This window comes from Oncorhynchus keta, chromosome 22, assembly GCF_023373465.1.
Source record: "Oncorhynchus keta strain PuntledgeMale-10-30-2019 chromosome 22, Oket_V2, whole genome shotgun sequence".
Classification (NCBI taxonomy): Eukaryota; Metazoa; Chordata; class Actinopteri; order Salmoniformes; family Salmonidae; genus Oncorhynchus; species Oncorhynchus keta.
This window is the reverse complement of record NC_068442.1, coordinates 36,394,965-36,422,147: the sequence shown is the minus strand read 5'-3', so window position 1 is coordinate 36,422,147 and position 27,183 is coordinate 36,394,965. Positions and strand designations below refer to the sequence as shown.

Here is a 27,183-nt window from a genome sequence, read left to right as displayed (position 1 = left end):
TTATCCAACGTATGCACCACACAGAACGTGAATTTCATATCTTTCTGAATATGTCTATATATGTCATATAAATGGCATATATATATATAAAAAAATGTCCTCCTTATTGGAGTTCCACCTGCAACTGGACACAGAGGTTTATAAGACACCGGCCCCTTCCAAATCGAGAACAAAGAAAATATCACCAAGTAAAGCTTAGTCGAAAATATCTTTACTGCTAATAAACAGCATATTAGATATGCAGCTGAGGTTCGAGATTACATGGCTACCTTCCATAGAGGATTTTTTTTCTAATTATGTTTACTGACTAGCTTTAATATACTTTCGTTACTCGCAAACATAAGTGTTGCAGGAGTGCTGACAAACTTATTTAAGTATGCGCAAGTTGTCATTTGTCCAAAATACAAAATAAACTACGTTCGAGCACTCTGGTTGTCGTCAGACTAGCTCTTGTCCATGCGCACACAGTTCGTAATGCAGATCCGACGCATGCCCATGGGCCTGCTCGCACATTGCGTCGAATTGTCAGAACTTGAACATATTTTACTTTGGTGAGTAAAGATAGAGGGCATTGAAGCAGACTCAAGCCACATGTAATGCCACGGAGCAGAGCTAGAAATACAATAGTTAGTTGGTGGTTAGGTGTCTCTATCTAGTCGGAATGATAAGTAAAGACTACAAAAATATTTAAAAGTTGAACCCTTTACAAAATGTATGGAAATTAGCTAAATTATTTTGGTTTATTCATTCAAACAAGACGAACAAAACACAAACTCCCGGCCATTTTCACTGTTCTGTAAATTCAGTGATAGTTTGACCTGATTAGTCCTCCAATCTGACGTTTTTTTGTGTGTAGTTGAGACCATAACAATAGAATATTCTATTAATAATAAAGAGGTGTTTTTTCCATAGTCTAAATATGTTTCATAGAAAAAAACTGACCCGATATTTATTAATTTCCGTCTGTGCAGAAATCTCTCATGTTCGGGAAAGAGCAGGGGTCACACGCAGGGGCTACAAAAATACATGTTAATGGATCATTCTCTATTTAACACATAAAGCTGCGATTTATAAAGGAGCCAATGTTATAATTCAATGTTATTACATGGGTCTTTACAAACCCCTTTCACCCACAACAAATAGTTTGGTATGCCTGCTGTCTGGTTGGCACATAGGCCACAGTTATATTTAGCTTGTGTTTTGCAAACTGACCTGACCTATTTTCCCCATTGGTGGCCAACAGAGAACCAGAGAAAGGTCGCACCAGAGAAAGTAAGACGAGGGGAGGACCGTGGCTGTTGTGACATGGCCTGCAGAAATCCAGAGCTGGTGCCGTATACTGTCAGAGCAACACCTTCTCCTGTGTTATGCCCCGATAACGATAGTTCCAACGAGGAGGCTGAGATAAATGTGATGATACCTGACACAGTTCTTCACATAGAGACAGAATCCTTCTTTGTGAACCGTCAACAGCTGGCTCTTCAGAGCCCCTATTTCCGTGCACTTTTCTATGGCGGCGGCAGAGAGAGTGGCAAGCGCCACGTTGAGATCAAAGGTGTGGGTGCGGACCAGTTTCGTGTCCTGATGGAATATACCCAGACATCCAAGCTATCTCTCAGCAGAGAAAATGTCCTGAGGATCCTAGAGACAGCAGACTTCCTCCAGCTGGAGAGACCCAGGCTCCTATGCTGCAAGTTCCTGGAGAGAGAGCTGCATCTAAGCAACTGCTTGGGCATGATGTCCTACGCTTGGCAGCTGGGATGCCGGGAGCTCTACACAGCAGCACGTGAGGTGGCTCTAACCCACCTACCTGCTATCGCCACAGAGGAGGACTTCATGTATCTGTCTAAGGAAAGTGTGGCGGACCTTCTTGCCAGTGATAAACTATTTGTACCCAGGGAGGATCAAGCCTTGGAGATGACCTTACGCTGGGCAACCTTTGACCCCAGTCGGGAGGAGGACTTCATGGAGTTGGTGGAGCTGGTGCGACTAGAGAGCCTGTCTCTGCCCTACATCACTGATTTGCTTACCAGGCTCAAAGGGTCTGACCCACAAGCCAAACTCATCTGTAAACTGAATGAAAATTTTCCTACTAGCTGGTCTATGAGCAGGTCCATACCTCGGGCCAGCGAGACACTGTACATACTCGGAGGGCCCCATGACCAGGACAAGCAGTCTCTCTACCAGTTTTACCCCCACAGTGGGAGATGGCAGTCCCATGCACCACTTCAGAGGAAGAATCTCACACAGTACTCTGTGGCAGCAGTAGGTAATGATTTGACAATTTGACTGCCTTTCTGAAGTTAAACGCCCTTTCTTATTCTGAATAAATTAAGTCAGCTAAAGTGATCCATGAACTTACTATCAGTATGCTATCGGGAGTTTGTATACTTGAATAAGCCATAGGAGTCATAATTCAAGTAATTCATGCCAGGCTCTTGTTTCTTCCTCTCCCAGGAGAAAACATTGTAGTCACCGGAGGAAACTTCCGTGATGAGATCTTTTGGTACAGCGTGGACTGGGTGCGGATATTCCAGTGTGGGAACAAGCGCTGGGTGGATGGCCCTCCGCTGCAGAAGTCCAGGCACAGCCACTGCTCTGTGGGCCTGGGGCAGGAGCTGTACGTCCTGGGGGGCACCATGGACGAGGGGCCTGTGGCCCACGTGGAGAAGCTGCCGCTGGGAGCACAGGTCTGGGAGGATGTCAGCCCCATGGTGCGGGCTGTGGATAGGGCTGCCACCGTTGCTCGCAATTTCTGTATCTATGTCGCCTGTGGACTGGATGAGAATGGGGAGGTGTACAGTGGCATTCAGAGATACCTGGTGAAGGAGGACCAATGGGACGTGGTCACCTACTCCCCTCTGCCCAGGTAAGTGAAATCAGAGCTTGCACTAGTTCTGCTAGGTTGAAAGTCATGGAACTAGCTAGGTTGCATCAACAGACTTTTGTCTGGGGCAGGTTCCTTATAAAAATAGATTTATGTCCCATAGGTATGACCTTCTTGCAACAGTGCTCAACGGGGCCCTCTATCTCCTGGGAGGTCAGGCATTGCGGCTAGATGTGGAGACAGACGAATGGACAGTTCTAGAAGAAGAATGTCTGGACAGAAAGTTCTTTGGTGGCTGCACCACAGTCAATGGGCAGATCTACCTGCTGAGCGAGCGAAAAATGAACAAAGCATTCCCCAACATGATACTGATGGATCCTTACATCGACACCTGCATGGAAATAGACAATGCCATACCCTGTCCTGTGCCTCTCCGTGGCTGTGTTACCATGCGCTTGGTCACATGACACTGGTGAGTTGCCAGTAATCATTTAGCAGTTCACATCCACTCACCATCTATTGAAATGGTCAGACACTTATCAGCTATTGATTTTGCTTTTGAATGGAAAGGTACAAACACATTTATCAATAGTTTGATAAAGGTTATTTATTGATTTTGTTGAACTGGCCAGAGTGAACAAAGTTATGTGTGCATTCAGAACAAGATGTGTGTTATTGCCATTTGTATCGTTGCACTAATAGAACTTGTAATAAAATAAACATCCAATAATCATGATGGAAGGCCCATTGCAGTCAAAAATGTGATTTCCCCGTGTTTTATATATGCAGTACATTTCCACACTATGAGGTTGTGAACATTTGAACATGCTGATAATGCCCTTCATCCCACCAAAATAGTCAAACATTTCAGGCGGTCTTCTCAAACAGCTCTTAAAAGGGAATTATCATCATTTTCACAATTTCACAGTTAATAGACCAAGAGTTCCAAACGTCTCTGCCAATAACAGCTACTTTTCAGTTTTCCCCTCCCCACTCAGACCACTAACAGACAGTTCTAGCTAAATTCTTGATTGAGAAATTGCTCTTTGCTAAGAAGATATTTTTGTATGTGTTTGAGCATAACAACTGTGAACTTTAAAACAAAGCAACTGTTTTGGTTATGCAGAGGTTGTTGATTCTGCTCTTCACAAGGCCTCACTGTCAGCCCTAGCTATGGAAACAACATGTCCCTAGTATAACATAAGGGTGTAACACTGGTGTTACAGTACAAAAGCAGCATTAAGAGTGTGAGGCACACCTAGACCCTGGTAACAACATAGTCAGTCTCAAAGAAGTGTGTTCCTACCCTGGTCCCAGATCGGTCGGTATGTGCTTTAGTCATCCCATATGATTATCGCTGTCATTGCATGACAAGCTCATACAGATCTCTTATTCCAGTGTGAGATAGAGATGATTGTGATTGACACGTCTCTGGGCAAAATAGTAATTCCAAACCCCCATCTTTTCACAGCACAGTAGTATCATGTGTTTAGTGCTTGAACATTTTGTCTATCAATGACATCACATTTTTGCAAAAGCTCCTGTAACCAATATGATTAGTAAAATTGTATCGATTGAGACATTCCAGTTATAGATTCAGACAGAATCTAAAACATTGTCATATTTTCTAACAAGTGCTTGTGACAGAAAGTATTAAAGTTCAGTAGCACAGAGTAAATCAACCTGTTGGTGAAACATGCTGCAAACTCCTCTCTGTTGCCACAGGGATATTCATATAAAACAATTATAGAAAAACATTATTTTTTCTTCTTATAAAATGTTAAATGCCTGGTCATGACGCTGCTGCCTCCATAAGGCAGAGTTTCCTGCCCCCGCCCCAACGAATAGGCATGTTCTCATTTTCTTCACTAGAGGGCGATATCACAATTCTAACAAGGAATATGGCCAGTATGACAAATTGATGACAAAAATGAGAATGCTTGGGAAGTTTGTATAAATTGTCAGCTAAAACCACAAAGCTACAGTAACTGCACATTTCATTCTAGAGGCTGTCAATGTTGCCTGAGATATCCTTAATTTTAATAAAAAGCTAATTGTTTAAATGTATACATTTTTCTAAATTCTACCATCATACTTGTGTTATTAATGTCAGTTGTTAGTATAATGAACAAAAAGGCCATAGATTACTAGGTTGTTTCTTTTGATCTAAAAGTAAAACCAGTGTTCTTGTTGTTTGGCCAGACCATTATTTTGACAGTGCAGTAAACAGTAATGTACTTCAATTGCAGTGAAGTATTATCTGAAACTGTAAATTAAATAACAAATGGACTGCATTGACAATATATAAGCCATTTACAGTGCATTCGGGAAGTATTCAGACCCCTTGATCACATTTTGTTACATTACAGCCTTATCCTAAAATTGATTATTTTTTAAATTCCCTCAATCTACACACAATACCCCATAATGGAAAAAAAGGGTTTTTAGACATTTTAGCAAATGTATTAAAAATAAATAAAACTGATCACATTTACTTAACTATTCAGCCCCTTTACCCAGTACTTTGTGGAAGCACATTTGGCAGCGATTACAGACTCAAGTCTTCTTGGGTATGACGCTACAAGCTTGGCACACCTGTATTTGGAAAGTTTCTTCCATTCTTCTCTGCAGATCCTCTCAAGCCCTTAGGTTGGATGGGGAGCGTCACTGCACACATCCAGAGATGTTTGATCGAGTTCAAGTCCGGGCTCTGAATGGGCCACTCAAGGACATTCAGAGACTTGTCCCGAAGCCACTCCTGCGCTGTCTTGGCTGTGTGACTGAGTTTCATAGTAAAGGGTCTGAATTACTTAAGGTATTTATGTTTTTGCAAACATTTCTAAAAAACGGTTTTCACTTTGTCATTACGGGGTTGTGTGTAGATTGATGAGGGTTTTTATGTATTTATTCCATTTTAGAATAAGGCTGTAACAAAATGTGGAAAAAGGGAAGGGGTCTGAATACTTTCCGAATGCATTGTATATTAATTATATATTACCAGCATATACTGTGGATGGAGAGGAAAACGCTTTGGGCAGTCTGCTGTTCATATTTGCATGATTGGTTAGGTTGTTCAGGTAAGAAAAGCCAGTTTGGAATTAAGAGTGCCCTTTCTCAGTTCCCAGCTAGTCTCTCTGCCTACTCCTCAGGCTCGCTTTCCTCATCGCTCATCATATATACACATACATATATATATACATACACACACACAGTGGGGCAAAAAAAGTATTTAGTCAGCCACCAATTGTGCAAGTTCTCCCACTTAAAAAGATGAGAGGCCTGTAATTTTTATCATAGGTACACTTCAACTATGACAGAATGAGGATTTAAACGATTTTTTATGAATTTATTTGCAAATTATGGTGGAAAATAAGTATTTGGTCACCTACAAACAAGCAAGATTTCTGGCTCTCACAGACCTGTAACTTCTTCTTTAAGAGGCTCCTCTGTCCTCCACTCGTTACCTGTATTAATGGCACCTTTTGAACTTGTTATCAGTATAAAATACACCTGTCCACAACCTCAAACAGTCACACTCCAAACTCCACTATGGCCCAGACCAAAGAGCTGTCAAAAGGACACCAGAAACAAAATTGTAGACCTGCACCAGGCTGGGAAGACTGAATCTATAATAGGTAAGCAGCTTGGTTTGAAGAAATAAACTGTGGGAGCAATTATTAGGAAATGGAAGACATACAAGACCACTGATAATCTCCCTCGATCTGGGGCTCCATGCAAGATCTCACCCAGCTAAAATCCCAGAACCACACGGGGAACCTAGTGAATGACCTGCAGAGAGCTGGGACCAAAGTAACAAAGCCGACCTACGCCGCCAGGGACTCAAATCCTGCAGTGCCAGACGTGTCCCCCTGCTTAAGCCAGTACATGTCCAGGCCCATCTGAAGTTTGCTAGAAAGCATTTGGATGATCCAGAAGAAGATTGGGAGAATGTCATATGGTCAGATGAAACCAAAATATAACTTTTTGGTAAAAACTCAACTTGTCGTGTTTGGAGGACAAAGAATGCTGAGTTGCAACCAAATAACACCATACCTACTGTGAAGCATGGGGGTGGAAACATCATGCTTTGGGGCTGTTTTTCTGCAAAGGGACCAGGACGACTGATCCGTCCGTGTAAAGGAAAGAATGAATGGGGCCATGTATCGTGAGATTTTGAGTGAAAACCTCCTTCCATCAGCAAGGGCATTGAAGATTAAATGTGGCTGGGTCTTTCAGCATGACAATGATCCCAAACACACCGCCCGGGCAACGAAGGAGTGGCTTCGTAAGAAGCATTTCAAGGTCCTGGAGTGGCCTAGCCAGTCTCACGGATCTCAACCCCATAGAAAATCTTTAGAGGGAGTTGAAAGTCCGTGTTGCCCAGCAACAGCCCCAAAACATCATTGCTCTAGAGGAGATCTGCATGGAGGAATGGGCCAAAATACCAGCAACAGTGTGTGAAAACCTTGTGAAGACAGAAAACGTTTGACCTCTGTCATTGCCAACAAAGGGTATATAACAAAGTTTTGAGATAAACTTTTGTTATTGACCAAATACTTATTTTCCACCATAATTTGCAAATAAATTAATTAAAAATCCTACAATATGATTTTCTGGATTTGTTTTTCTCATTTTGTCAGTCATAGTTGAAGTGTACCTATGATGAAAATTACAGGCCTCTCATCTTTTTAAGTGGGAGAACTTGCACAATTGGTGTCTGACTAAATACTTTTTTCCCCCACTGTATATATTTAAGTGACAGGCCAAGGTTGTAAATCTCTCCCGAGAGGCGCAGTGGTATAAGGCAGGCTTTGTCGCAGCCGGCCGCGACCGGGAGACACATTGGGAGCGTTGTCCGGGTTAGGGTGGGTTTGGCCGGCAGGGATGTCCTTGTACCATCTCGCACTAGCGACTCCTGTAGCGAGCCGGGAGCAGTGCATGCTGACACAGTCGCCAGGTGTACAGTGTTTCCTCCGACATATTGGTGCGGCTTGCTTCCAGGTTAAGTGGGCGTTGTGTCAAGAAGCAGTGCGGCTTGGTTGGGTTGTGTTTCAGAGGACGCACAGCTCATCTACCTTCGCCTCTCCCGAGTCGCAGCGATGAGACAAGACTGTAACTACCAATTGGATACCACGAAATTTGGGAGAAAAAGGGTTTTAAAAAATAACGGACAATTACCAGATGGTACAGAAGAGAAATTATTGATAATGCCAATAAATCTTACAAACACTATGCTCGAAAGGTAGTACTCTGGGACACTTATATGTACTGTATATTGAAAGAAAAGGACTGTACACCATAATAATCTTCAATGATTCATGTATTCTCTGTAGGGACACGTTTTGTCTGCTGTGTGTTGAACTTTTAGGATGAAACACGTCCATACAGAGAATAAATAAATCAATGAAGATAATGTATAGTGTAACTGTCAATTTCTATCATTATGGGCTTTAATACAAGGATTCAGCACCAAGCTACTTCTGACAAATAATCTATTATTGTACTGTATCATGGTACCAATGAAATCCCTACTAGGCTGTAAGGTAAATGATGATGATTTTAGTCTACTTACCTTGCCCATGAAGACAAACTTGTAGACCATGCGTAGGATCAGCCAGGCCCAGAAGATGTGCAGATCTTGCAGATCAAGTAATCTGAAGAAGTATTAGGAAAGGAAAGGCTGGAAGAAATCTAAAGTAACAAACAGGGTATTGTGGACTATTCTGAAAATCAGGAAGTAGTGTCATAGAAAACAGTAAATGAACCCTTCCTCAAGCCTTGCCTTTTTACTTCCGGCGCCGACAGAGAAGGCCGCCTCGCTTCGCGTTCCTAGGAAACTATGCAGTTTTTTGTTTTTTTACGTGTTATTTCTTACATTAGTACCCCAGGTCATCTTAGGTTTCATTACATACAGTCGAGAAGAACTACTGAATATAAGATCAGCGTCAACTCACCATCAGTACGACCAAGAATATGTTTTCCGCGACGCGGATCCTGTGTTCTGCCTTACAAACAGGACAACGGAATGGATCGCATGCAGCGACCCAAGAAAACGACTCCGAAAAAGAGGGAAACGAGGCGGTATTCTGGTCAGACTCCGAAAAAGGGCACATCGCGCACCACTCCCCAGCATTCTTCTTGCCAATGTCCAGTCTCTTGACAACAAGGTTGACGAAATCCGAGCAAGGGTGGCATTCCAGAGGGACATCAGAGACTGCAACGTTCTCTGCTTCACGGAAACATGGCTCACTGGAGAAACGCTATCCGATGCGGTGCAGACAACGGGTTTCTCCACGCATCGCGCCGACAGAAACAAACATCTTTCTGGTAAGAAGAGGGGCGGGGGCGTATGCCTCATGACTAACGAGACATGGTGTGATGAAGGAAACATACAGGAACTCAAATCCTTCTGTTCACCTGATTTAGAATTCCTCACAATCAAATGTAGACCTCATTATCTTCCAAGAGAATTCTCTTCGATTATAATCACAGCCGTATATACCCCCCCCCCCAAGCAGACACATCGATGGCTCTGAACAAACTTTATTTAACTCTTTGCAAACTGGAAACCATTTATCCGGAGGCTGCATTCATTGTAGCTGGGGATTTTAACAAAGCTAATCTGAAAACAAGACTCCCTAAATTTAATCAGCATATCGATTGCGCAACCAGGGGTGGTAAAACCTTGGATCATTGTTACTCTAACTTCCGCAACGCATATAAGGCCCTGCCCCGCCCCCCTTTCGGAAAAGCTGACGACGACTCCATTTTGCTGATCCCTGCCTACAGGCAGAAACTAAAACAAGAGGCTCCCACGCTGAGGTCTGTCCAACGCTGGTCCGACCAAGCTGACTCCACACTCCAAGACTGCTTCCATCACGTGGACTGGGACATGTTTCGTATTGCGTCAGATAAAAATATTGACGAATACGCTGATTCGGTGTGCGAGTTCATTAGAACGTGCAGTCGAAGATGTCGTTCCCATAGCAACGATAAAAACATTCCCTAACCAGAAACCGTGGATTGATGGCAGCATTCGCGTGAAACTGAAAGCGCGAACCACTGCTTTTAATCAGGGCAAGGTGTCTGGTAACATGTCCGAATATAAAAATGCAGCTATTCCCTCCGCAAGGCTATTAAACAAGCTAAGCGTCAGTACAGAGACAAAGTGGAATCTCAATTCAATGGCTCAGACACAAGAGGCATGTGGCAGGGTCTACAGTCAATCACGGACTACAAGATGAAACCCAGCCCAGTCACGGACCAGGATGTCTTGCTCCCAGGCAGACTAAATAACTTTTTTGCCCGCTTTGAGGACAATACAGTGCCACTGACACGGCCTGCAACGAAAACATGCGGTCTCTCCTTCACTGCAGCCGAGGTGAGTAAGACATTTAAACGTGTTAACCCTCGCAAGGCTGCAGGCCCAGACGGCATCCCCAGCCGCGCCCTCAGAGCATGCGCAGACCAGCTGGCCGGTGTGTTTACGGACATATTCAATCAATCCCTATACCAGTCTGCTGTTCCCACATGCTTCAAGAGGGCCACCATTGTTCCTGTTCCCAAGAAAGCTAAGGTAACTGAGCTAAACGACTACCTCCCTGTAGCACTCACTTCCGTCATCATGAAGTGCTTTGAGAGACTAATTCAGACCATATCACCTCCACCCTACCTGACACCCTAGACCCACTCCAATTTGCTTACCGCCCAAATAGGTCCACAGACGATGCAATCTCAACCACACTGCACACTGCCCTAACCCACCTGGACAAGAGGAATACCTATGTGAGAATGCTGTTCATCGACTACAGCTCGGCATTCAACACCATAGTACCCTCCAAGCTCGTCATCAAGCTCGAGACCCTGGGTCTCGACCCCGCCCTGTGCAACTGGGTACTGGACTTCCTGACGGGCCACCCCCAGGTGGTGAGGGTAGGCATCAACATCTCCACCCCGCTGATCCTCAACACTGGGGCCCCACAAGGGTGCGTTCTGAGCCCTCTCCTGTACTCCCTGTTCACCCACGACTGCGTGGCCACGCACGCCTCCAACTCAATCATCAAGTTTGCGGAAGACACAACAGTGGTAGGCTTGATTACCAACAACGACGAGACGGCCTACAGGGAGGAGGTGAGGGCCCTCGGAGTGTGGTGTCAGGAAAATAACCTCACACTCAACGTCAACAAAACTAAGGAGATGATTGTGGACTTCAGGAAACAGCAGAGGGACCACCCCCCTATCCACATCGATGGAACAGTAGTGGAGAGGGTAGCAAGTTTTAAGTTCCTCGGCATACACATCACAGACAAACTGAATTGGTCCACTCACACTGACAGCGTCGTGAAGAAGGCGCAGCAGCGCCTCTTCAACCTCAGGAGGCTGAAGAAATTCGGCTTGTCACCAAAAGCACTCACAAACTTCTCCAGATGCACAATCGAGAGCATCCTGGCGGGCTGTATCACCGCCTGGTACGGCAACTGCTCCACCCTCAACCGTAAGGCTCTCCAGAGGGTAGTGAGGTCTGCACAACGCATCACCAGGGGGCAAACTACCTGCCCTCCAGGACACCTACACCACCCGATGTTACAGGAAGGCCATAAAGATCATCAAGGACATCAACCACCCGAACCACTGCCTGTTCACCCCGCTATCATCCAGAAGGCGAGGTCAGTACAGGTGCATCAAAGCTGGGACCGAGAGACTGAAAAACAGCTTCTATCTCAAGGCCATCAGACTGTTAAACAGCCACCACTAACATTGAGTGGCTGCTGCCAACACACTGTCATTGACACTGACCCAACTCCAGCCACTTTAATAATGGGATTGATGGGAAATTATGTAAATATATCACTAGCCACTTTAAACAATGCTACTGTTATGCAGGTGAGTGAGGACCCAAAAGCGGTTTAACAGACACAGAGTCTTTTAATGTTCAAACACAGGGAAAACATAAATCCTCTTCAGATGTATCGGTTGACTAGTCCCCTTCTAGTAGTAGAGGAGAATAGCAGGGCTAGCGGCAACTGACTGCAGGTCCCTCCGGGTAGGCGCGGGCCGTAGAGGACAGAGGCACCTGATCAAACGCAGCATCTAATGCAGAGGCAGATTACGACAGGACAGAACAAGGGCGAAGCAAACGAGAATCCGACAAAGACAGAAGCAGAAACAGAGAGAGAAATAGAGACCTAATCAGAGGGAAAAGAGGGAACAGGTGTGAGAGAGTAAACAAGGTCGTTAGAGGAGAATGAGGGACAGCTGGGAGAAGGAAAGGGACCATAGAGAAAGAGAGAGATAGAGGAAGAGAAGGTAACCTAAAACGACCAGCAGGGGGAAACGAAGAGAAGAGAAAGAACAGGAACAAGACATAACATGACAATACGTGACAGTACCCCCCCACTCACCGAGCGCCTCCTGGCGCACTCGAGGAGGAAACCTGGCGGCAACGGAGGAAATCATCGATCAGCGAACGGTCCAGCACGTCCCGAGATGGAACCCAACTCCTTTCCTCAGGACCGTACCCCTCCCAATCCACTAGGTACTGATGACCACGGCCCCGAGAACGCATGTCCAAAATCTTCCGGACCCTGTAGATAGGTGCGCCCTCGACAAGGATGGGGGGACGAACGGGGCGCGAAGAAAGTGCTTGACACAGGAGACATGGAAGACCGGGTGGACGCGACGAAGATGTCGCGGAAGAAGAAGTCGCACTGCGACAGGATTAATGACCTGAGAAATACGGAACGGACCAATGAACCGCGGGGTCAACTTGCGAGAAGCTGTCATAAGGGGAAGGTTACGAGTGGAGAGCCACACTCTCTGACCGCGACAATATCTAGGACTCTTAGTCCTACGCTTATTAGCGGCTCTCACAGTCTGCGCCCTATAACGGCAAAGTGCAGACCTGACCCTCTTCCAGGTGCGCTCACAACGTTGGACAAAAGCCTGAGCGGAGGGAACGCTGGACTCGGCGAGCTGGGACGAGAACAGAGGAGGCTGGTACCCGAGGCTACTCTGAAAAGGAGATAGCCCGGTCGCAGACGAAGGAAGCGAGTTGTGAGCGTATTCTGCCCAGGGGAGCTGTTCTGCCCAAGACGCAGGGTTACGAAAGGAAAGACTGCGTAAGATACGACCAATAGTCTGATTGGCCCGTTCTGCTTGACCGTTAGACTGGGGGTGAAAACCGGAAGAGAGACTGACGGAAGCCCCAATCAAACGGCAAAACTCCCTCCAAAATTGAGACGTGAATTGCGGACCCCTGTCCGAAACGGCGTCTGACGGAAGGCCATGAATTCTGAAAACATTCTCAATGATGATTTGTGCCGTCTCTTTAGCAGAAGGAAGCTTAGCGAGGGGAATAAAATGAGCCGCCTTAGAGAACCTATCGACAACCGTTAGAATAAAAAAAAATAAAAAAAAGAATAACAGTCTTCCCCGCTGACGAAGGCAGACCGGTAATAAAGTCTAAGGCGATGTGAGACCACGGTCGAGAGGGAATGGAAAGCGGTCTGAGACGGCCGGCAGGAGGAGAGTTACCGGACTTAGTCTGCGCGCAGTCCGAACAAGCAGCCACGAAACGACGCGTGTCACGCTCCTGAGTGGGCCACCAAAAACGCTGGCGAATAGAAGCAAGCGTACCCCGAACGCCGGGGTGGCCGGCTAACTTGGCAGAGTGAGCCCACTGAAGAACGGCCAGACGAGTAGGAACGGGAACGAAAAGAAGGTTCCTAGGACAAGCGCGCGGCGACGGAGTGTGAGTGAGTGCTTGCTTTACCTGCCTCTCAATTCCCCAGACAGTCAACCCGACAACACGCCCCTCAGGGAAAATCCCCTCGGGGTCGGTGGAGGCTACTGAAGAACTGAAGAGACGGGATAAAGCATCAGGCTTGGTGTTCTTAGAGCCCGGACGATAAGAAATAACAAACTCGAAACGAGCGAAAAACAACGCCCAACGAGCCTGAAGCGCATTAAGTCGTTTGGCCGAACAGATGTACTCAATGTTCCTATGGTCAGTCCAAATGACAAAAGGAACGGTCGCCCCCTCCAACCACTGTCGCCATTCGCCTAGGGCTAAGCGGATGGCGAGCAGTTCGCGGTTTCCCACATCATAGTTACGTTCCGACGGCGACAGGCGATGAGAAAAATACGCGCAAGGGTGGACCTTGTTGTCAGAATGGGGGCGCTGGGAAAGAATGGCTCCCACGCCCACCTCTGACGCGTCAACCTCGACAATGAACTGTCTAGTGACGTCAGGTGTAACAAGGATAGGTGCGGATGTAAAACGCTCTTTGAGGAGATCAAAAGCTCCCTGGGCGGAAACGGACCACTTAAAGCACGTCTTGACAGAAGTAAGGGCTGTGAGAGGAGCTGCCACCTGACCGAAATTACGGATGAAACGACGATAGAAATTCGCGAAGCCGAGAAAGCGCTGCAACTCGACACGTGACTTAGGGACGGGCCAATCGCTGACAGCTTGGACCTTAGCGGGATCCATCTTAATGCCTTCAGCGGAAATAACAGAACCGAGAAATGTGACGGAGGAGACATGAAAAGCGCACTTCTCAGCCTTCACATAAAGACAATTCTCTAAAAGGCGCTGGAGGACACGTCGAACGTGCTGAACATGAATCTGGAGTGACGGTGAAAAAAATCAGGATATCGTCAAGGTAAACGAAAACAAAGATGTTCAGCATGTCTCTCAGTACATCATTCACTAATGCCTGAAAGACAGCTGGAGCGTTAGCGAGGCCGAACGGCAGAACCCGGTATTCAAAGTGCCCTAACGGAGTGTTAAACGCCATTTTCCACTCGTCCCCCTCCCTGATGCGCACGAGATGGTAAGCGTTACGAAGGTCCAACTTAGTGAAAAACCTGGCTCCCTGCAGGATCTCGAAGGCTGAAGACATAAGGGGAAGCGGATAACGATTCTTAACCGTTATGTCATTCAGCCCTCGATAATCCACGCAGGGGCGTAGGGTCCCGTCTTTTTTCTTAACAAAGAAAAACCCCGCTCCGGCGGGAGAGGAGGAAGGGACTACGGTACCGGCATCGAGAGCTACAGACAAATAATCTTCGAGAGCCTTACGTTCGGGAGCCGACAGAGAGTATAGTCTACCCCGGGGGGGAGTGGTACCCGGAAGGAGATCAATACTACAATCATACGACCGGTGCGGAGGAAGGGAGGTGGCCCTGGACCGACTGAACACCGTGCGCAGATCGTGATATTCCTCCGGCACCCCTGTCAAATCACCAGGCTCCTCCTGTGAAGAAGGGACAGAGGAAACAGGAGGGATAGCAGACATTAAACACATCACATGACAAGAGACGTTCCAGGAGAGGATAGAATTACTAGACCAATTAATAGAAGGATTATGACACACTAGCCAGGGATGGCCCAAAACAACAGGTGTAAAAGGTGAACGAAAAATTAAAAAAGAAATGGTTTCGCTATGATTACCAGAGACAGTGAGGGTTAAAGGTAGCGTTTCACACTGAATCCTGGGGAGAGGACTACCATCCAAGGCGAACAAGGCCGTGGACTCCCCTAACTGTCTGAGAGGAATGTCATGTTCCCGAGCCCAGGCTTCGTCCATAAAACAGCCCTCCGCCCCAGAGTCTATCAAGGCACTGCAGGAAGCTGCCGAACCGGTCCAGCGTAGATGGACCGTCAAGGTAGTACAGGATCTAGAAGGAGAGACCTGAGTAGTTGCGCTCACCAGTAGCCCTCCGCTTACTGATGAGCACTGGCCTTTTACTGGACATGAAATGACAAAATGACCAGCGGAACCGCAATAGAGACAGAGGCGGTTGGTGATTCTCCGTTCCCTCTCCTTAGTCGAGATGCGAATACCCCCCAGCTGCATAGGCTCAGCACCTGAGCCAGTGGGGGAAGATGGTAGTGATGCGGAGAGAGGGGCAACGGATAACGCGAGCTCCCTTCCACGAGCTCGGTGACGAAGATCAACCCGTCGTTCTATGCGAATAGTGAGTTCAATCAAGGAATCCACGCTGGAAGGAACCTCCTGGGAGAGAATCTCATCCTTTACCTCCGCGCGGAGACCCTCCAGAAAACGAGCGAGCAAAGCCGGCTCGTTCCAGTCACTGGAGGCAGCAAGAGTGCGAAACTCTATAGAGTAATCAGTTATGGATCGATTACCTTGACATAGGGAAGACAGGGCCCTGGAAGCTTCTTCCCAAAAAACAGAACGATCAAAAAACCCGTATCATCTCCTCCTTAAAGTTCTGATACTGGTTAGTACACTCAGCCCTCGCCTCCCAGATTGCCGTGCCCCACTCACGAGCCCGTCCAGTAAGGAGAGATATGACGTAGGCGATACGAGCTGTGCCCCTGGAGTACGTGTTGGACTGGAGAGAAAACACAATATCACACTGGGTGAGAAACGAGCGGCATTCAGTGGGCTCCCCAGAGTAACACGGCGGGTTATTAATTCTGGGCTCCGGAGACTCGGAAGCCCTGGAAGTATCCGGTGGATCGAGGCGGAGATGGTGAATATGTTTCGAGAGGTCGGAGACTTGGGCAGCCAGGGTCTCAACGGCATGTCGAGCAACAGACAATTCCTGCTCGTGTCTGCCTAGCATCGCTCCCTGGATCTCGACAGCTGAGTGGAGAGGATCCAAAGTCGCTGGGTCCATTCTTGGTCGGATTCTTCTGTTATGCAGGTGAGTGAGGACCCAAAAGCGGTTTAACAGAAACAGAGTCTTTTAATGTTCAAACACAGGGAAAACATAAATCCTCTTCAGATGTATCGGTTGACTAGTCCCCTTCTAGTAGTAGAGGAGAATAGCAGGGCTAGCGGCAACTGACTGCAGGTCCCTCCGGGTAGGCGCGGGCCGTAGAGGACAGAGGCACCTGATCAAACGCAGCATCTAATGCAGAGGCAGATTACGACAGGACAGAACAAGGGCGAAGCAAACGAGAATCCGACAAAGACAGAAGCAGAAACAGAGAGAGAAATAGAGACCTAATCAGAGGGAAAAGAGGGAACAGGTGTGAGAGAGTAAACAAGGTCGTTAGAGGAGAATGAGGGACAGCTGGGAGAAGGAAAGGGACCATAGGGAAAGAGAGAGATAGAGGAAGAGAAGGTAACCTAAAACGACCAGCAGGGGGAAACGAAGAGAAGAGAAAGAACAGGAACAAGACATAACATGACAATACATGACAGCTACCTTATATAATGTTACTTACCCTACATTATTCATCTCATACGCATACGTATATACTGTACTCTACATCATCGACTGCATCCTTATGTAATACATGTATCACTAGCCACTTTAACTATGCCACTTTGTTTACTTTGTCTACATACTCATCTCATATGTATATACTGTACTCGATACCATGCTGCTCTGTACCATCACTCATTCATATATCCTTATGTACATATTCTTTATCCCCTTACACTGTGTATAAGACAGTAGTTTTGGAATTGTTAGTTAGATTACTTGTTGGTTATCACTGCATTGTCGGAACTAGAAGCACAAGCATTTCGCTACACTCGCATTAACATCTGCTAACCATGTGTATGTGACAAATAGAATTTGATTTGATTTGAACATTTCCTACATGATAGATGTTTAATTGTCACAGACCAGATAGGTGTAGTGAAATGTGTTGTTTTATAGGTTCAGCCATAGTAGTATGGCACCACTGGAGCAAATTAGGGTTAAGAGCCTTGCTCAAGAATACATCAACAGATTTTTTTACCCCCAGATGGCTCAGGTATTCAAACCAGTGACCTTTCGGTTACTAGCCCAATGTTCTACCTGCTAGGCTACCTGCCACCCTACTTCTGAACACATCCATCTGATTTACAGTATAAACTATGTACTCTATTCTGACTTTAGTTTAGTTCATTAATTAGACCATTTAAAAAAAAAAGCATACATGCACATGAATAAAATCATGGAGGATAACACAATAATGTCTGGGACCTATTTCCATTGTGGTCCTCTTGAGACAGATGGCTAGGCAGGATCCAACACTGTTGAACACAGTTGAGATGTGCATACATCAGAAGCAATGGAATATTTGCATTGAGGCCTACATTTGATTTACACATGTACAGTCGAAGTCTAAAGTTGACATACACCTTAGCCAATGTCACGATCGTCTTAATGAGTGGATCAATGCGCATTCGTGATTGAAGTTCCACATCTTTATTACGTTGAAACTTTAAACCAATAACTAAACTTGAACAGTAGTGGTGCACAAACACAAAACAATATCCCACAAAACACAGGTGGGAAAATGGCTACCTAAATATGATCCCCAATCAGAGGCAACGATAAACGGCTGCCTCTAATTGGTAACCATATTAGCACCAACATAGAAATAGACATACTAGAACACCACCTAGTCACGCCCTGACCTACTTCACCATAGAGAAAGAACCAAGGGCTCTCTATGTTCAGGGCGTGACAGCCAAATACATTTAAACTCAGTTTTTCACAATTCCTGATATTTAATCATAGTAAAAATTCCCTGTCTTAGGTCAGTTAGGATCACCACTTTATTTTGAGAATGTGAAATGTCAGAATAATACTAGAGAGAATTATTTATTTCAGCTTTTATTCCTTTCATCACATTCCCAGTGAGTCATAAGTTCACATACACGCAATTAGTATTTTGTAGCATTGCCTTTAAAATGTTTAACTGCTAACCTACTGCTAACCTACAAAGCATTACATGGGCTTGCTCCTAACCATCTCTCTGATTTGGTCCTGCCGTACATACCTACACGTACGCTACGGTCACAAGACGCAGGCCTCCTAATTGTCCCTAGAATTTCTAAGCAAACAGCTGGAGGCATGGCTTTCTCCTATAGAGCTCCATTTTTATGGAATGGTCTGCCTACCCATGTGAGAGACGTAGACTCGGTCTCAACCTTTAAGTCTTTATTGAAGACTCATCTCTTCAGTAGGTCCTATTATTGAGTGTAGTCTGGCCCAGGAGTGTGAATGTGAACGGAAAGGCTCTGGAGCAACGAACCGCCCTTGCTGGTCTCTGCCTGGTTCGGTTTCCCTCTTTCCACTGGTATTCTCCGGCTCTAACCCTATTACAGGGGCTGAGTCACTGGCTTACTGGTGCTCTTTCATGCCGTCCCTAGGAGGGGAGCGTCACTTGAGTGGGTTGAGTCACTGATGTGATCTTCCTGTCTGGGTTGGCGCCCCCCTTGGGTTGTGCCGTGGCGGAGATCTTTGTGGGCTATACTCTGCCTTGTCTCAGGATGGTAAGTTGGTGGTTGAAGATATCCTTCCTGTTTGGGGGTATCATCGGATGAGGCCACAGTGTCTCCTGACCCCTCCTATCTCAGCCTCCAGTATTTATGCTGCAGTAGTTTATGTGTCGGGGGCTAGGGTCAGTTTGTTATATCTGGAGTACTTCTCCTGTCTTATCCGGTGTCCTGTGTGAATTTAAGTATGCTCTCTCTAATGCTATTTTTCTCTCTCGGAGGACCTGAGCCCTAGGATCATGCCTCAGGACTACCTGGCATGATGACTCTTTGCTGTCCCCAGTCCACCTCGCCGTGCTGCTGCTCCAGTTTCAACTGTTCTGCTTGTGGCAATGGAATCCTGACCTGTTCACTGGAAGTACTACCTGTCCCAGACCTGCTGTTTTCAACTCTCTAGAGACAGCAGGAGTGGTAGGGATACTCTTAATGATCGGCTATGAAAAGCCAACTGACATTTAGTCCTGAGGTGCTGACTTGCTGCACCCTCGACAACTACTGTGATTATTATTACTTGACCATGCTGGTCATTTATGAACATTTGAGCATCTTGGCCATGTTCTGTTATAATCTCCACCCGGCACAGCCAGAAGAGGACTGGCCACCCCACATAGCCTGGTTCCTCTCTAGGTTTCTTCCTAGGTTTTGGCCTTTCTAGAGAGTTTTTCCTAGCCACCGTGCTTCTACACCTGCATTGCTTACTGTTTGGGGTTTTAGGCTGGGTTTCTGTACAGCACTTTGAGATATCAGCTGATGTACAAAGGGCTATATAAATTGATTTGATTTGATTTAAATTGGGTCAAACATTTCGGGTAGCCTTCCACAAGATTCCACAATAAGTTGGGTGAAATGTGGCCCATTCCTCCTGACAGAGCTGGTGTAACTGAGTCAGGTTAGTAGCCATCCTTGCTCGCACACGCTTTCTCAGTTCTGCCCACAAATGTTCTATAGGATTGAGGTCAGGGCTCTGTGATGGCCACTCCAATACCTTGACTTTGTTGTCCTTAAGCCATTTTGTCACAACTTTGGAAGTATGCTTGGGGTCCTGACTGATGTCTTGAGATGTTGCTTCAACATATCCACATAATTTTCCTCCCTCATGATACCATCTATTTTGTGAAGTGCACCAGTCCGTCATGCAGCAAAGCACCCCCACAATATGATGCTGCCACCACGATGCTTCACGGTTGGGATTGACTCAGATGATGTCAATTACCCTATCAGAAGCTTATAAAGCCATGACATAATTTTCTGGAATTTTCAAGCTATTTAAAGGCACAGTCAACTTAGTGTATGTAAACCTCTGACCCACAGGAATTGTGATACAGTGAGTTATGAGTAAAATAAACTGTCTGTAAACAATTGTTGGAAAAATTACTTGTGCACAAAGTAGATGTCCTAACCCGACTTGCCAAAACTATAGTTTGTTAACAAGAAATGTGTGGAGTGGTTGAAAAACACGTTTTAATGACTCCAACCTAAGTGTATGTAAACTTTCAACTTCAACTGTAAACAATCTATAAAATGACTATAAAATGGACCCTGAGTAATCTTATTACTACTTTTATTAGACTTGACCTTCATAATACACTCCTAATAAATTGTTGCGCCAATTTGTGAAAAAGCCTCCAGTCTCACCGGCCAGGGAAGACCACTAGTCAATGTCAATGGTGTATATAGCCAATATACCACGGCTTAGGACTGCAACTCAGATTGCCTGGACACAGCCCTTAGCTATGGTATATTGGCCATATACAACATCATCTGGGTTTATTAATATAGCACAGTGGTTGAGCAAATAGTAATGTACAGTACAGGGATGATATTGTATGAGCTCCCAGTTCCTACTCTCTGATGGACAAGTGTAGTGGTTTTCTCTAACATACATTACACATTTACATTTGAGCTATTTACGCTTTTATCCAGAGCGACTTACAGGAGTAATTAGGGTTAAGTACCTTGCTCAAGGGCACATTGGAATATTTGTTACCAAGTCGGCTTGGGGATTCAAACCAGCAACCTTACTGGCCCAACACTCTTAACCGCTAGGCTACCTGACACCTTGTCCCCTTCTGTTCCAATGTCTCCCATTGACTGCTTCTAAAGGAGTTATTCTTCATGCCTGGATCCTCACCACAAGCCACACATATTTCATCAGGCCTAGATGCTAGAGACAATGTTTATTATGAGATAACATCAAGGCAATACTAGACTTTACGGAGTTTGTTTAAAAACACTTTTAGGAATAAATGTGACAATAGGAGTCGTATTTCAGAGCTGAAAGTCTCTTGAGAGAGGTAAGAGAAGTTTACCCCAAGACGAGTTTTGCTTTCCACAAAAAAATTGCTACTTAAAACCAAATGTGTTTGATTGCTATGAAAATAGAGACATTCATGGTCAAAATAAGATGGAGGATGTTATGTGAATAAACAATCCCTGTATTTAAATCAAGTTTACAGTGACCTCCATGTCAGCCAAGAACGTTGCTTAAATAACCACACAACCCATCAAAACAGTCTGTGGGAAAATGGTAATGCCAAATTAGCTTGAGCATGTATGATAAGAATAATTATTGTATTCCTATTTTACTTGACTTTAGTTTACTGTGTGTATGATTTGTGTGAGACTTGTAAGCTGAGACTGATCTCCTACCTCTAGGAGGAAGTCTGAGGAATAGTGAACTAGCATCACCTGAGTGCCAACGTGCACATAGTTGGCACAGTACGAGAACCCGATGAGGAAAACGGTAGCAATGTGGTGGATAATCTGTTCTTTGAAATCCTGGAAACAAACAAACCACACAACTGTAGAGGATACTATAACCTGGGCTTCAGCAGTCCCTCACCCCTGGTGCTGTAAATCAGTCAGCTGTGTACAGTACTGGTTGATTTATCAATGGTACAGAATGCCGAAAAAGCAGTTTTAAAAAAACAGTACAAATAAGATCTACATTTTATTCCGAAAGTATTCAGACCCATTCCCTTTTTCCACATTTACTGTAGTTATGTTACAGCCTTATTTTTAAATGGATTAAATAAAACATTTTCCTCATCAATCTACACACAATACCCCATAATGACAAAGCAAAAACAGGTTGACTTTTTCAAATGTACTAAAAATAAAAAGATGCCTTATTTACATAAGTATTCAGACCCATTATTTTGATCCTCGAAATTGAGCTCTGTTGCCATCAATCATCCTTAATTAATGCCCACCTTGGAGTACCTGTGGTAAATCAAATTGATTGAACATGATTTGGAAAGGCACACACCTGTCTATATAAGTTCTCTCAGTTCACAGTGCATTTCAGAGCAAAAAGGAATTGTCCGTAGAGCTCCGAGACAGGATTGTGTCGAGGCACAGATCTGAGGAAGGCTACCAAAACATCTGCAGCATTGAAGGTCCCAAGAACACAGTGACCTCATCATTCTTAAATGTAAGAAGATTGGAACCACCTAAACTCTTTCTAGAGCTGGCCGCCCGGCCAAACTGAGCAATCTGGGGAGAAGGGCCTTGGTCAGGGAGGTGACCAACAACACAATGGTCACTCTGACAGGGCTCCTGAGTTCCTCTGTTGAGATGGGAGAAGTTTCCAGAAGGACAACCATCTCTGCAGCACTCCACCAATCAGGCCTTTATGGTAGAGTGGCCAGACGGAAGCCACTCTTCTGTAAAAGGCACATGAAAGCCCGCTTGGAATTTGCCAAAAGTCACCTAAAGGACTGTAAGACCATTTTTTAATTTTTTTATTTCACCTTTATTTAACTAGGTAGGCTAGTTGAGAACAAGTTCTCATTTACAACTGTGACCTGGCCAAGATAAAGCATAGCAGTGTGAACAGACAACACAGAGTTACACATGGAGTAAACAATTAACAAGTCAATAACACAGTAGGAAAAAAAAAGAGTCTATATACATTGTGTGCAAAAGGCATGAGGAGGTAGGCGAATAATTAATTTTGCAGATTAACACTGGAGTGATAAATGATCAGATGGTCATGTACAGGTAGAGATACTGGTGTGCAAAAGAGCAGAAAAGTAAATAAATATAAAAAGTATGGGGATGAGGTAGGTAAAATTGGGTGGGCTATTTACCAATAGACTATGTACAGCTGCAGCGATCGGTTAGCTGCTCAGATAGCAGATGTTTGAAGTTGGTGAGGGAGATGAGGTGTTGGCTTTAGGGATGATCAGTGAGATACACCTGCTGGGGCATGTGCTACGTGTGGGTATTGCCATCGTGACCAGTGAACTGAGATAAGGCGGAGCTTTACCTAGCATGGACTTGTAGATGACCTGGAGCCAGTGGGTCTGGCGACGAATATGTAGCGAGGGCCAGCCGACTAGAGCATACAAGTCGCAGTGGTGGGTGGTATAAGGTGCTTTAGTAACAAAACGGATGGCACTGTGATAAACTGCATCCAGTTTGCTGAGTAGAGTCTTGGAAGCTATTTTGTAGATGACATCGCCGAAGTCGAGGATCAGTAGGATAGTCAGTTTTACTAGGGTAAGTTTGGCGGCGTGAGTGAAGGAGGCTTTGTTGCGGAATAGAAAGCCGACTCTCGATTTGATTTTAGATTGGAGATGTTTGATATGAGTCTGGAAGGAGAGTTTACAGTCAAGCCAGACAGCCAAGGTACTTAGAGATGTTCACATATTCTAGGTCGGAACCATCCAGGGTGGTGATGCTAGTCGGGCGTGCGGGTGCAGGCAGCGAACGGTTGAAAAGCATGCATTTGGTTTTACTAGCGTTTAAGAGCAATTGGAGGCCACGGAAGGAGAGTTGTATGGCATTGAAGCTCATTTGGAGGTTAGATAGCACAGTGTCCAAGGATGGGCCGGAAGTATACAGAATGGTGTCGTCTACATAGAGGTGGATCAGGGAATCGCCCGCAGCAAGAGCAACATCATTGATATATACAGAGAAAGGAGTTGGCCTGAGAATTGAACCCTGTGGCACCCCCATAGAGACTGCCAGAGGACCGGACAGCATGCCCTCCGATTTGACACACTGAACTCTGTCTGCAAAGTAGTTGGTGAACCAGGCAAGGCAGTCATTAGAAAAACCGAGGCTACTGAGTCTGCCGATAAGAATATGGTGATTGACAGAGTCAAGATACACTTTGGCCTGAATGCCAAGCGTCACGTCAAGAGGAAACCTGGCACCCTCCCTACGGTGAAGCAGACATGGCATCTCTGCTTCTAGCTCCTAAGCAACTTTGCAATATTATTTTTTGTTTGTTATTTCTTACAGTATCAGCCCATAACGTTTTTTTTTTTTTTTTTTACATATCAGAGCGGCGGTAACTCACCAGCATTACGACCAGGAATACAACAATTTGATCCTTTGTTCGTACCCCCAGGGCAATTGAACTTATCCCAGAGGTTGCTCCAAGTCACTGCCGGTGTAACGTCGTTCTTCGTTTGTAGAAAGAGAGTCGGACCGAAATGCAGCGTGGTGGTTACTCATGACTTTAATAGAAAAAGTGACACATGAAATAACGATACAAAATACAAAACAACAAACGGAACGTGAAACCTAATTACAGCCTATCTGGTGAAACTACACAGAGACAGGAACAATCACCCACGAAATACAAAGCGAAACCAGGCTACCTAAATACGGTTCCCAATCAGAGACAACGAGAATCACCTGACCGCCTCAGGCAGCCAAGCCTATACAACACCCCTAATCAGCCGCGATCCCAAATACTACAAATCCCAATACGAAAATACAATAACATAAACCCATGTCACACCCTGGCCTGACCAAATATATAACGAAAACACAAAATACAATGACCAAGGCGTGACAGCCGGCAGAGAAGAGGTATTCGGAGTGGACTATATTACTCGCTATTGTTCAGTCTCTGGACAATAAAGTAGACAAGCTCAGGGCGAGGATCTCCTTCCAGAGAGCCATTAGGGACTGTAATATACTCTGTTTCACAGAATCATGGCTCTCTCGGGATATACTGTCCCTGTCCATACAGCCAGCTGGGTTCAGTTCATCACGCAGACAGGAATAAATAACTCTCCGGGAAGAAGAAAGGCGGGGGTGTATACTTCATAATTAACTATTCATGGTGTGATTGTGATAACGTACATGAACTCAAGTCCTTTTGTTCACCCGACCTAGAATACCTCAATCAAATGCCGACCGTATTACCTCCTAGGAGAATTCTCTTTGGTTATAGTCACAGCCGTGTATATTCCCCCTCAAGCCGATACATCGACCGCTCTCAAGGAACTACACTGGATTTTATGCAAACTGGAAACCACATATCCTGAGGCCACATTTATTTTTGCAGGGGATTTTAACAAAGCAAATTTGAGGAAAACACTACCTAAGTTCTATCAACATATTGACTGTAGTACTCATTTAGGGACAACACTAGATCATTGCTACTCGCCTTTTCGAGATGCCTACAAGGCCATCCCCCACCCTCCCTTCGGCAAATCAGATCACGACTCAATTCTGCTCCTTCCTTCCTATAGGCAGAAACTCAAACAGGAAGTACCCGTGCTAAGTTCTACTCAACGCTGGTCTGACTAATTGGAATACATACTTCAAGACTGTTTTGATCACGTGAACTTTGATATGTTCTGGGTAGCCTCTGAGAATAACATTGATGCTTACACGGACACAGTGACTGAGTTCATCAGGAAGTGTATAGGGGATGTTGTTCCAACGGTGACTATTAAACCTACCCAAACCAGAAACCGTGGATAGATGGCAGCATTCACGCAAAATTGAAAGTGTGAACCATTGCATTTAACCATGTCAAGGTGACTGGGAATATGGTCGCATACAAACAGTGTAGTTATTCTCTCCGTAAGGCAATCAAACAAGCCAAACGTCAGTACAGAGACAAAGTGGAGTTGCAATTCAACGGCTCAGACAAAATACATATTTGTCAGGGTCTACAGACAATCACAGATTACAAAGAGAAAACCAACCACCACGCGGACACCGACGTGTTGCTCCCAGACAAGCTAAACACATTCTTTGCCCGTTTTGAAGATAACACTGTGCCATCGATGCAGCCCGCTCCCAAGGACTATCCCAGTCTGCTGTCCCCACTTGCTTCAACATGTCCACCATTGTTCCTGTACCCAAGAAAGCAAAAGTAACTGAACTAAATGACTATTGCCCCATAGCACTCACCTTTGTCATCATGAAGTGCTTTGAGAGACGAGTTTAGGATCATATCACCTCTACCTTACCCGACACCCTAGACCCACTTCAATTTGCTTAACGCCACAATAGATCAGACGATGCAATCGCCATTGCACTGCACACGGCCCTATCCCACCTGAACAAGAGGAATACCTATGTCAGAATGATGTTCATTGACTATAGCTCAGCCTTTAACACCATAGCATCCTTCAAGCTTATCATTGCTTGGGGCCTTGGGTCTGAACCACACCCTGTGCAACTGGGTCCTGGACTTCCTGACGGGCCGCACCCTAGTGGTGAAGGTGGGAAACACCTCTACATCGCTGATCCTCAACACAGGGGCTTCACAAGGGTGGGTCCCCAACTCAATCATCAAGTTTGCAGACGACACAACAGTAGTAGGCCTGATTACCAACAATGACAAAACAGACTACGAGGAGGTGAGGGCCCTGGCAGAGTGGGGTCAGGAAAATAACATCTCTCTCAATGTCAACAAAACGAAGGGGCTCATCTTTGGGACCATCATTCCAAAGCTTGGACAGAGTGACTGAAAAACAGTGTCTATCTCAAGGTCCTCAGACTTAAATAGCCATCACTAGCCGGATACCACCCGGCTACTCAACCTTGCTACTCAACCTTGCCCCTCAGAGGCTGCTGCCCTATATTGACATGGAATCACTGGCCACTTTTTAAATAATGGAACACTAGTCACTTTAATGTTTACATACTGATTTTACTCATCTCATATGTATATACTGCATTCTATTCAACTGTATTAGTCAATGCCACTGACATTGCACGTCCTAATATTTATATATTTCTTAATTCCATTCTTTTACTTTTAGATTAGTGTATTGTTGTGAATTGTTAGATACTACTGCACTGCTTCTAATACATTTGCTAAAATGTCTAAACCTGTTTTTGCTT

General features: G+C 45.3%; 1 protein-coding gene across 1 annotated transcript; it reads left to right on the top strand.

The window, feature by feature from the left end:
• The first annotated feature begins 1,154 nt into the window (after nt 1-1,154).
• On the top strand, nt 1,155-4,894 carry LOC118374753 (kelch-like protein 23). The gene is made up of 3 exons (XM_035761236.2): nt 1,155-2,269; nt 2,458-2,869; nt 2,991-4,894. Exons 1-3 carry the CDS (start codon nt 1,306-1,308, stop codon nt 3,292-3,294), a joined length of 1,680 nt encoding a protein of 559 aa, XP_035617129.1. The 5' UTR covers nt 1,155-1,305; the 3' UTR covers nt 3,295-4,894.
• The last annotated feature ends 22,289 nt before the right edge of the window (nt 4,895-27,183 follow it).

Coding starts and splice junctions, on each gene's coding strand:
- LOC118374753 (XM_035761236.2), top strand. CDS start 1,306: ATGGCCTGCAGAAATCCAGAGCTGGTGCCGTATACTGTCAGAGCAACA. Junction 2,270..2,457: donor GTACTCTGTGGCAGCAGTAG/GTAATGATTTGA, acceptor TTCCTCTCCCAG/GAGAAAACATTGTAGTCACC. Junction 2,870..2,990: donor ACCTACTCCCCTCTGCCCAG/GTAAGTGAAATC, acceptor TATGTCCCATAG/GTATGACCTTCTTGCAACAG.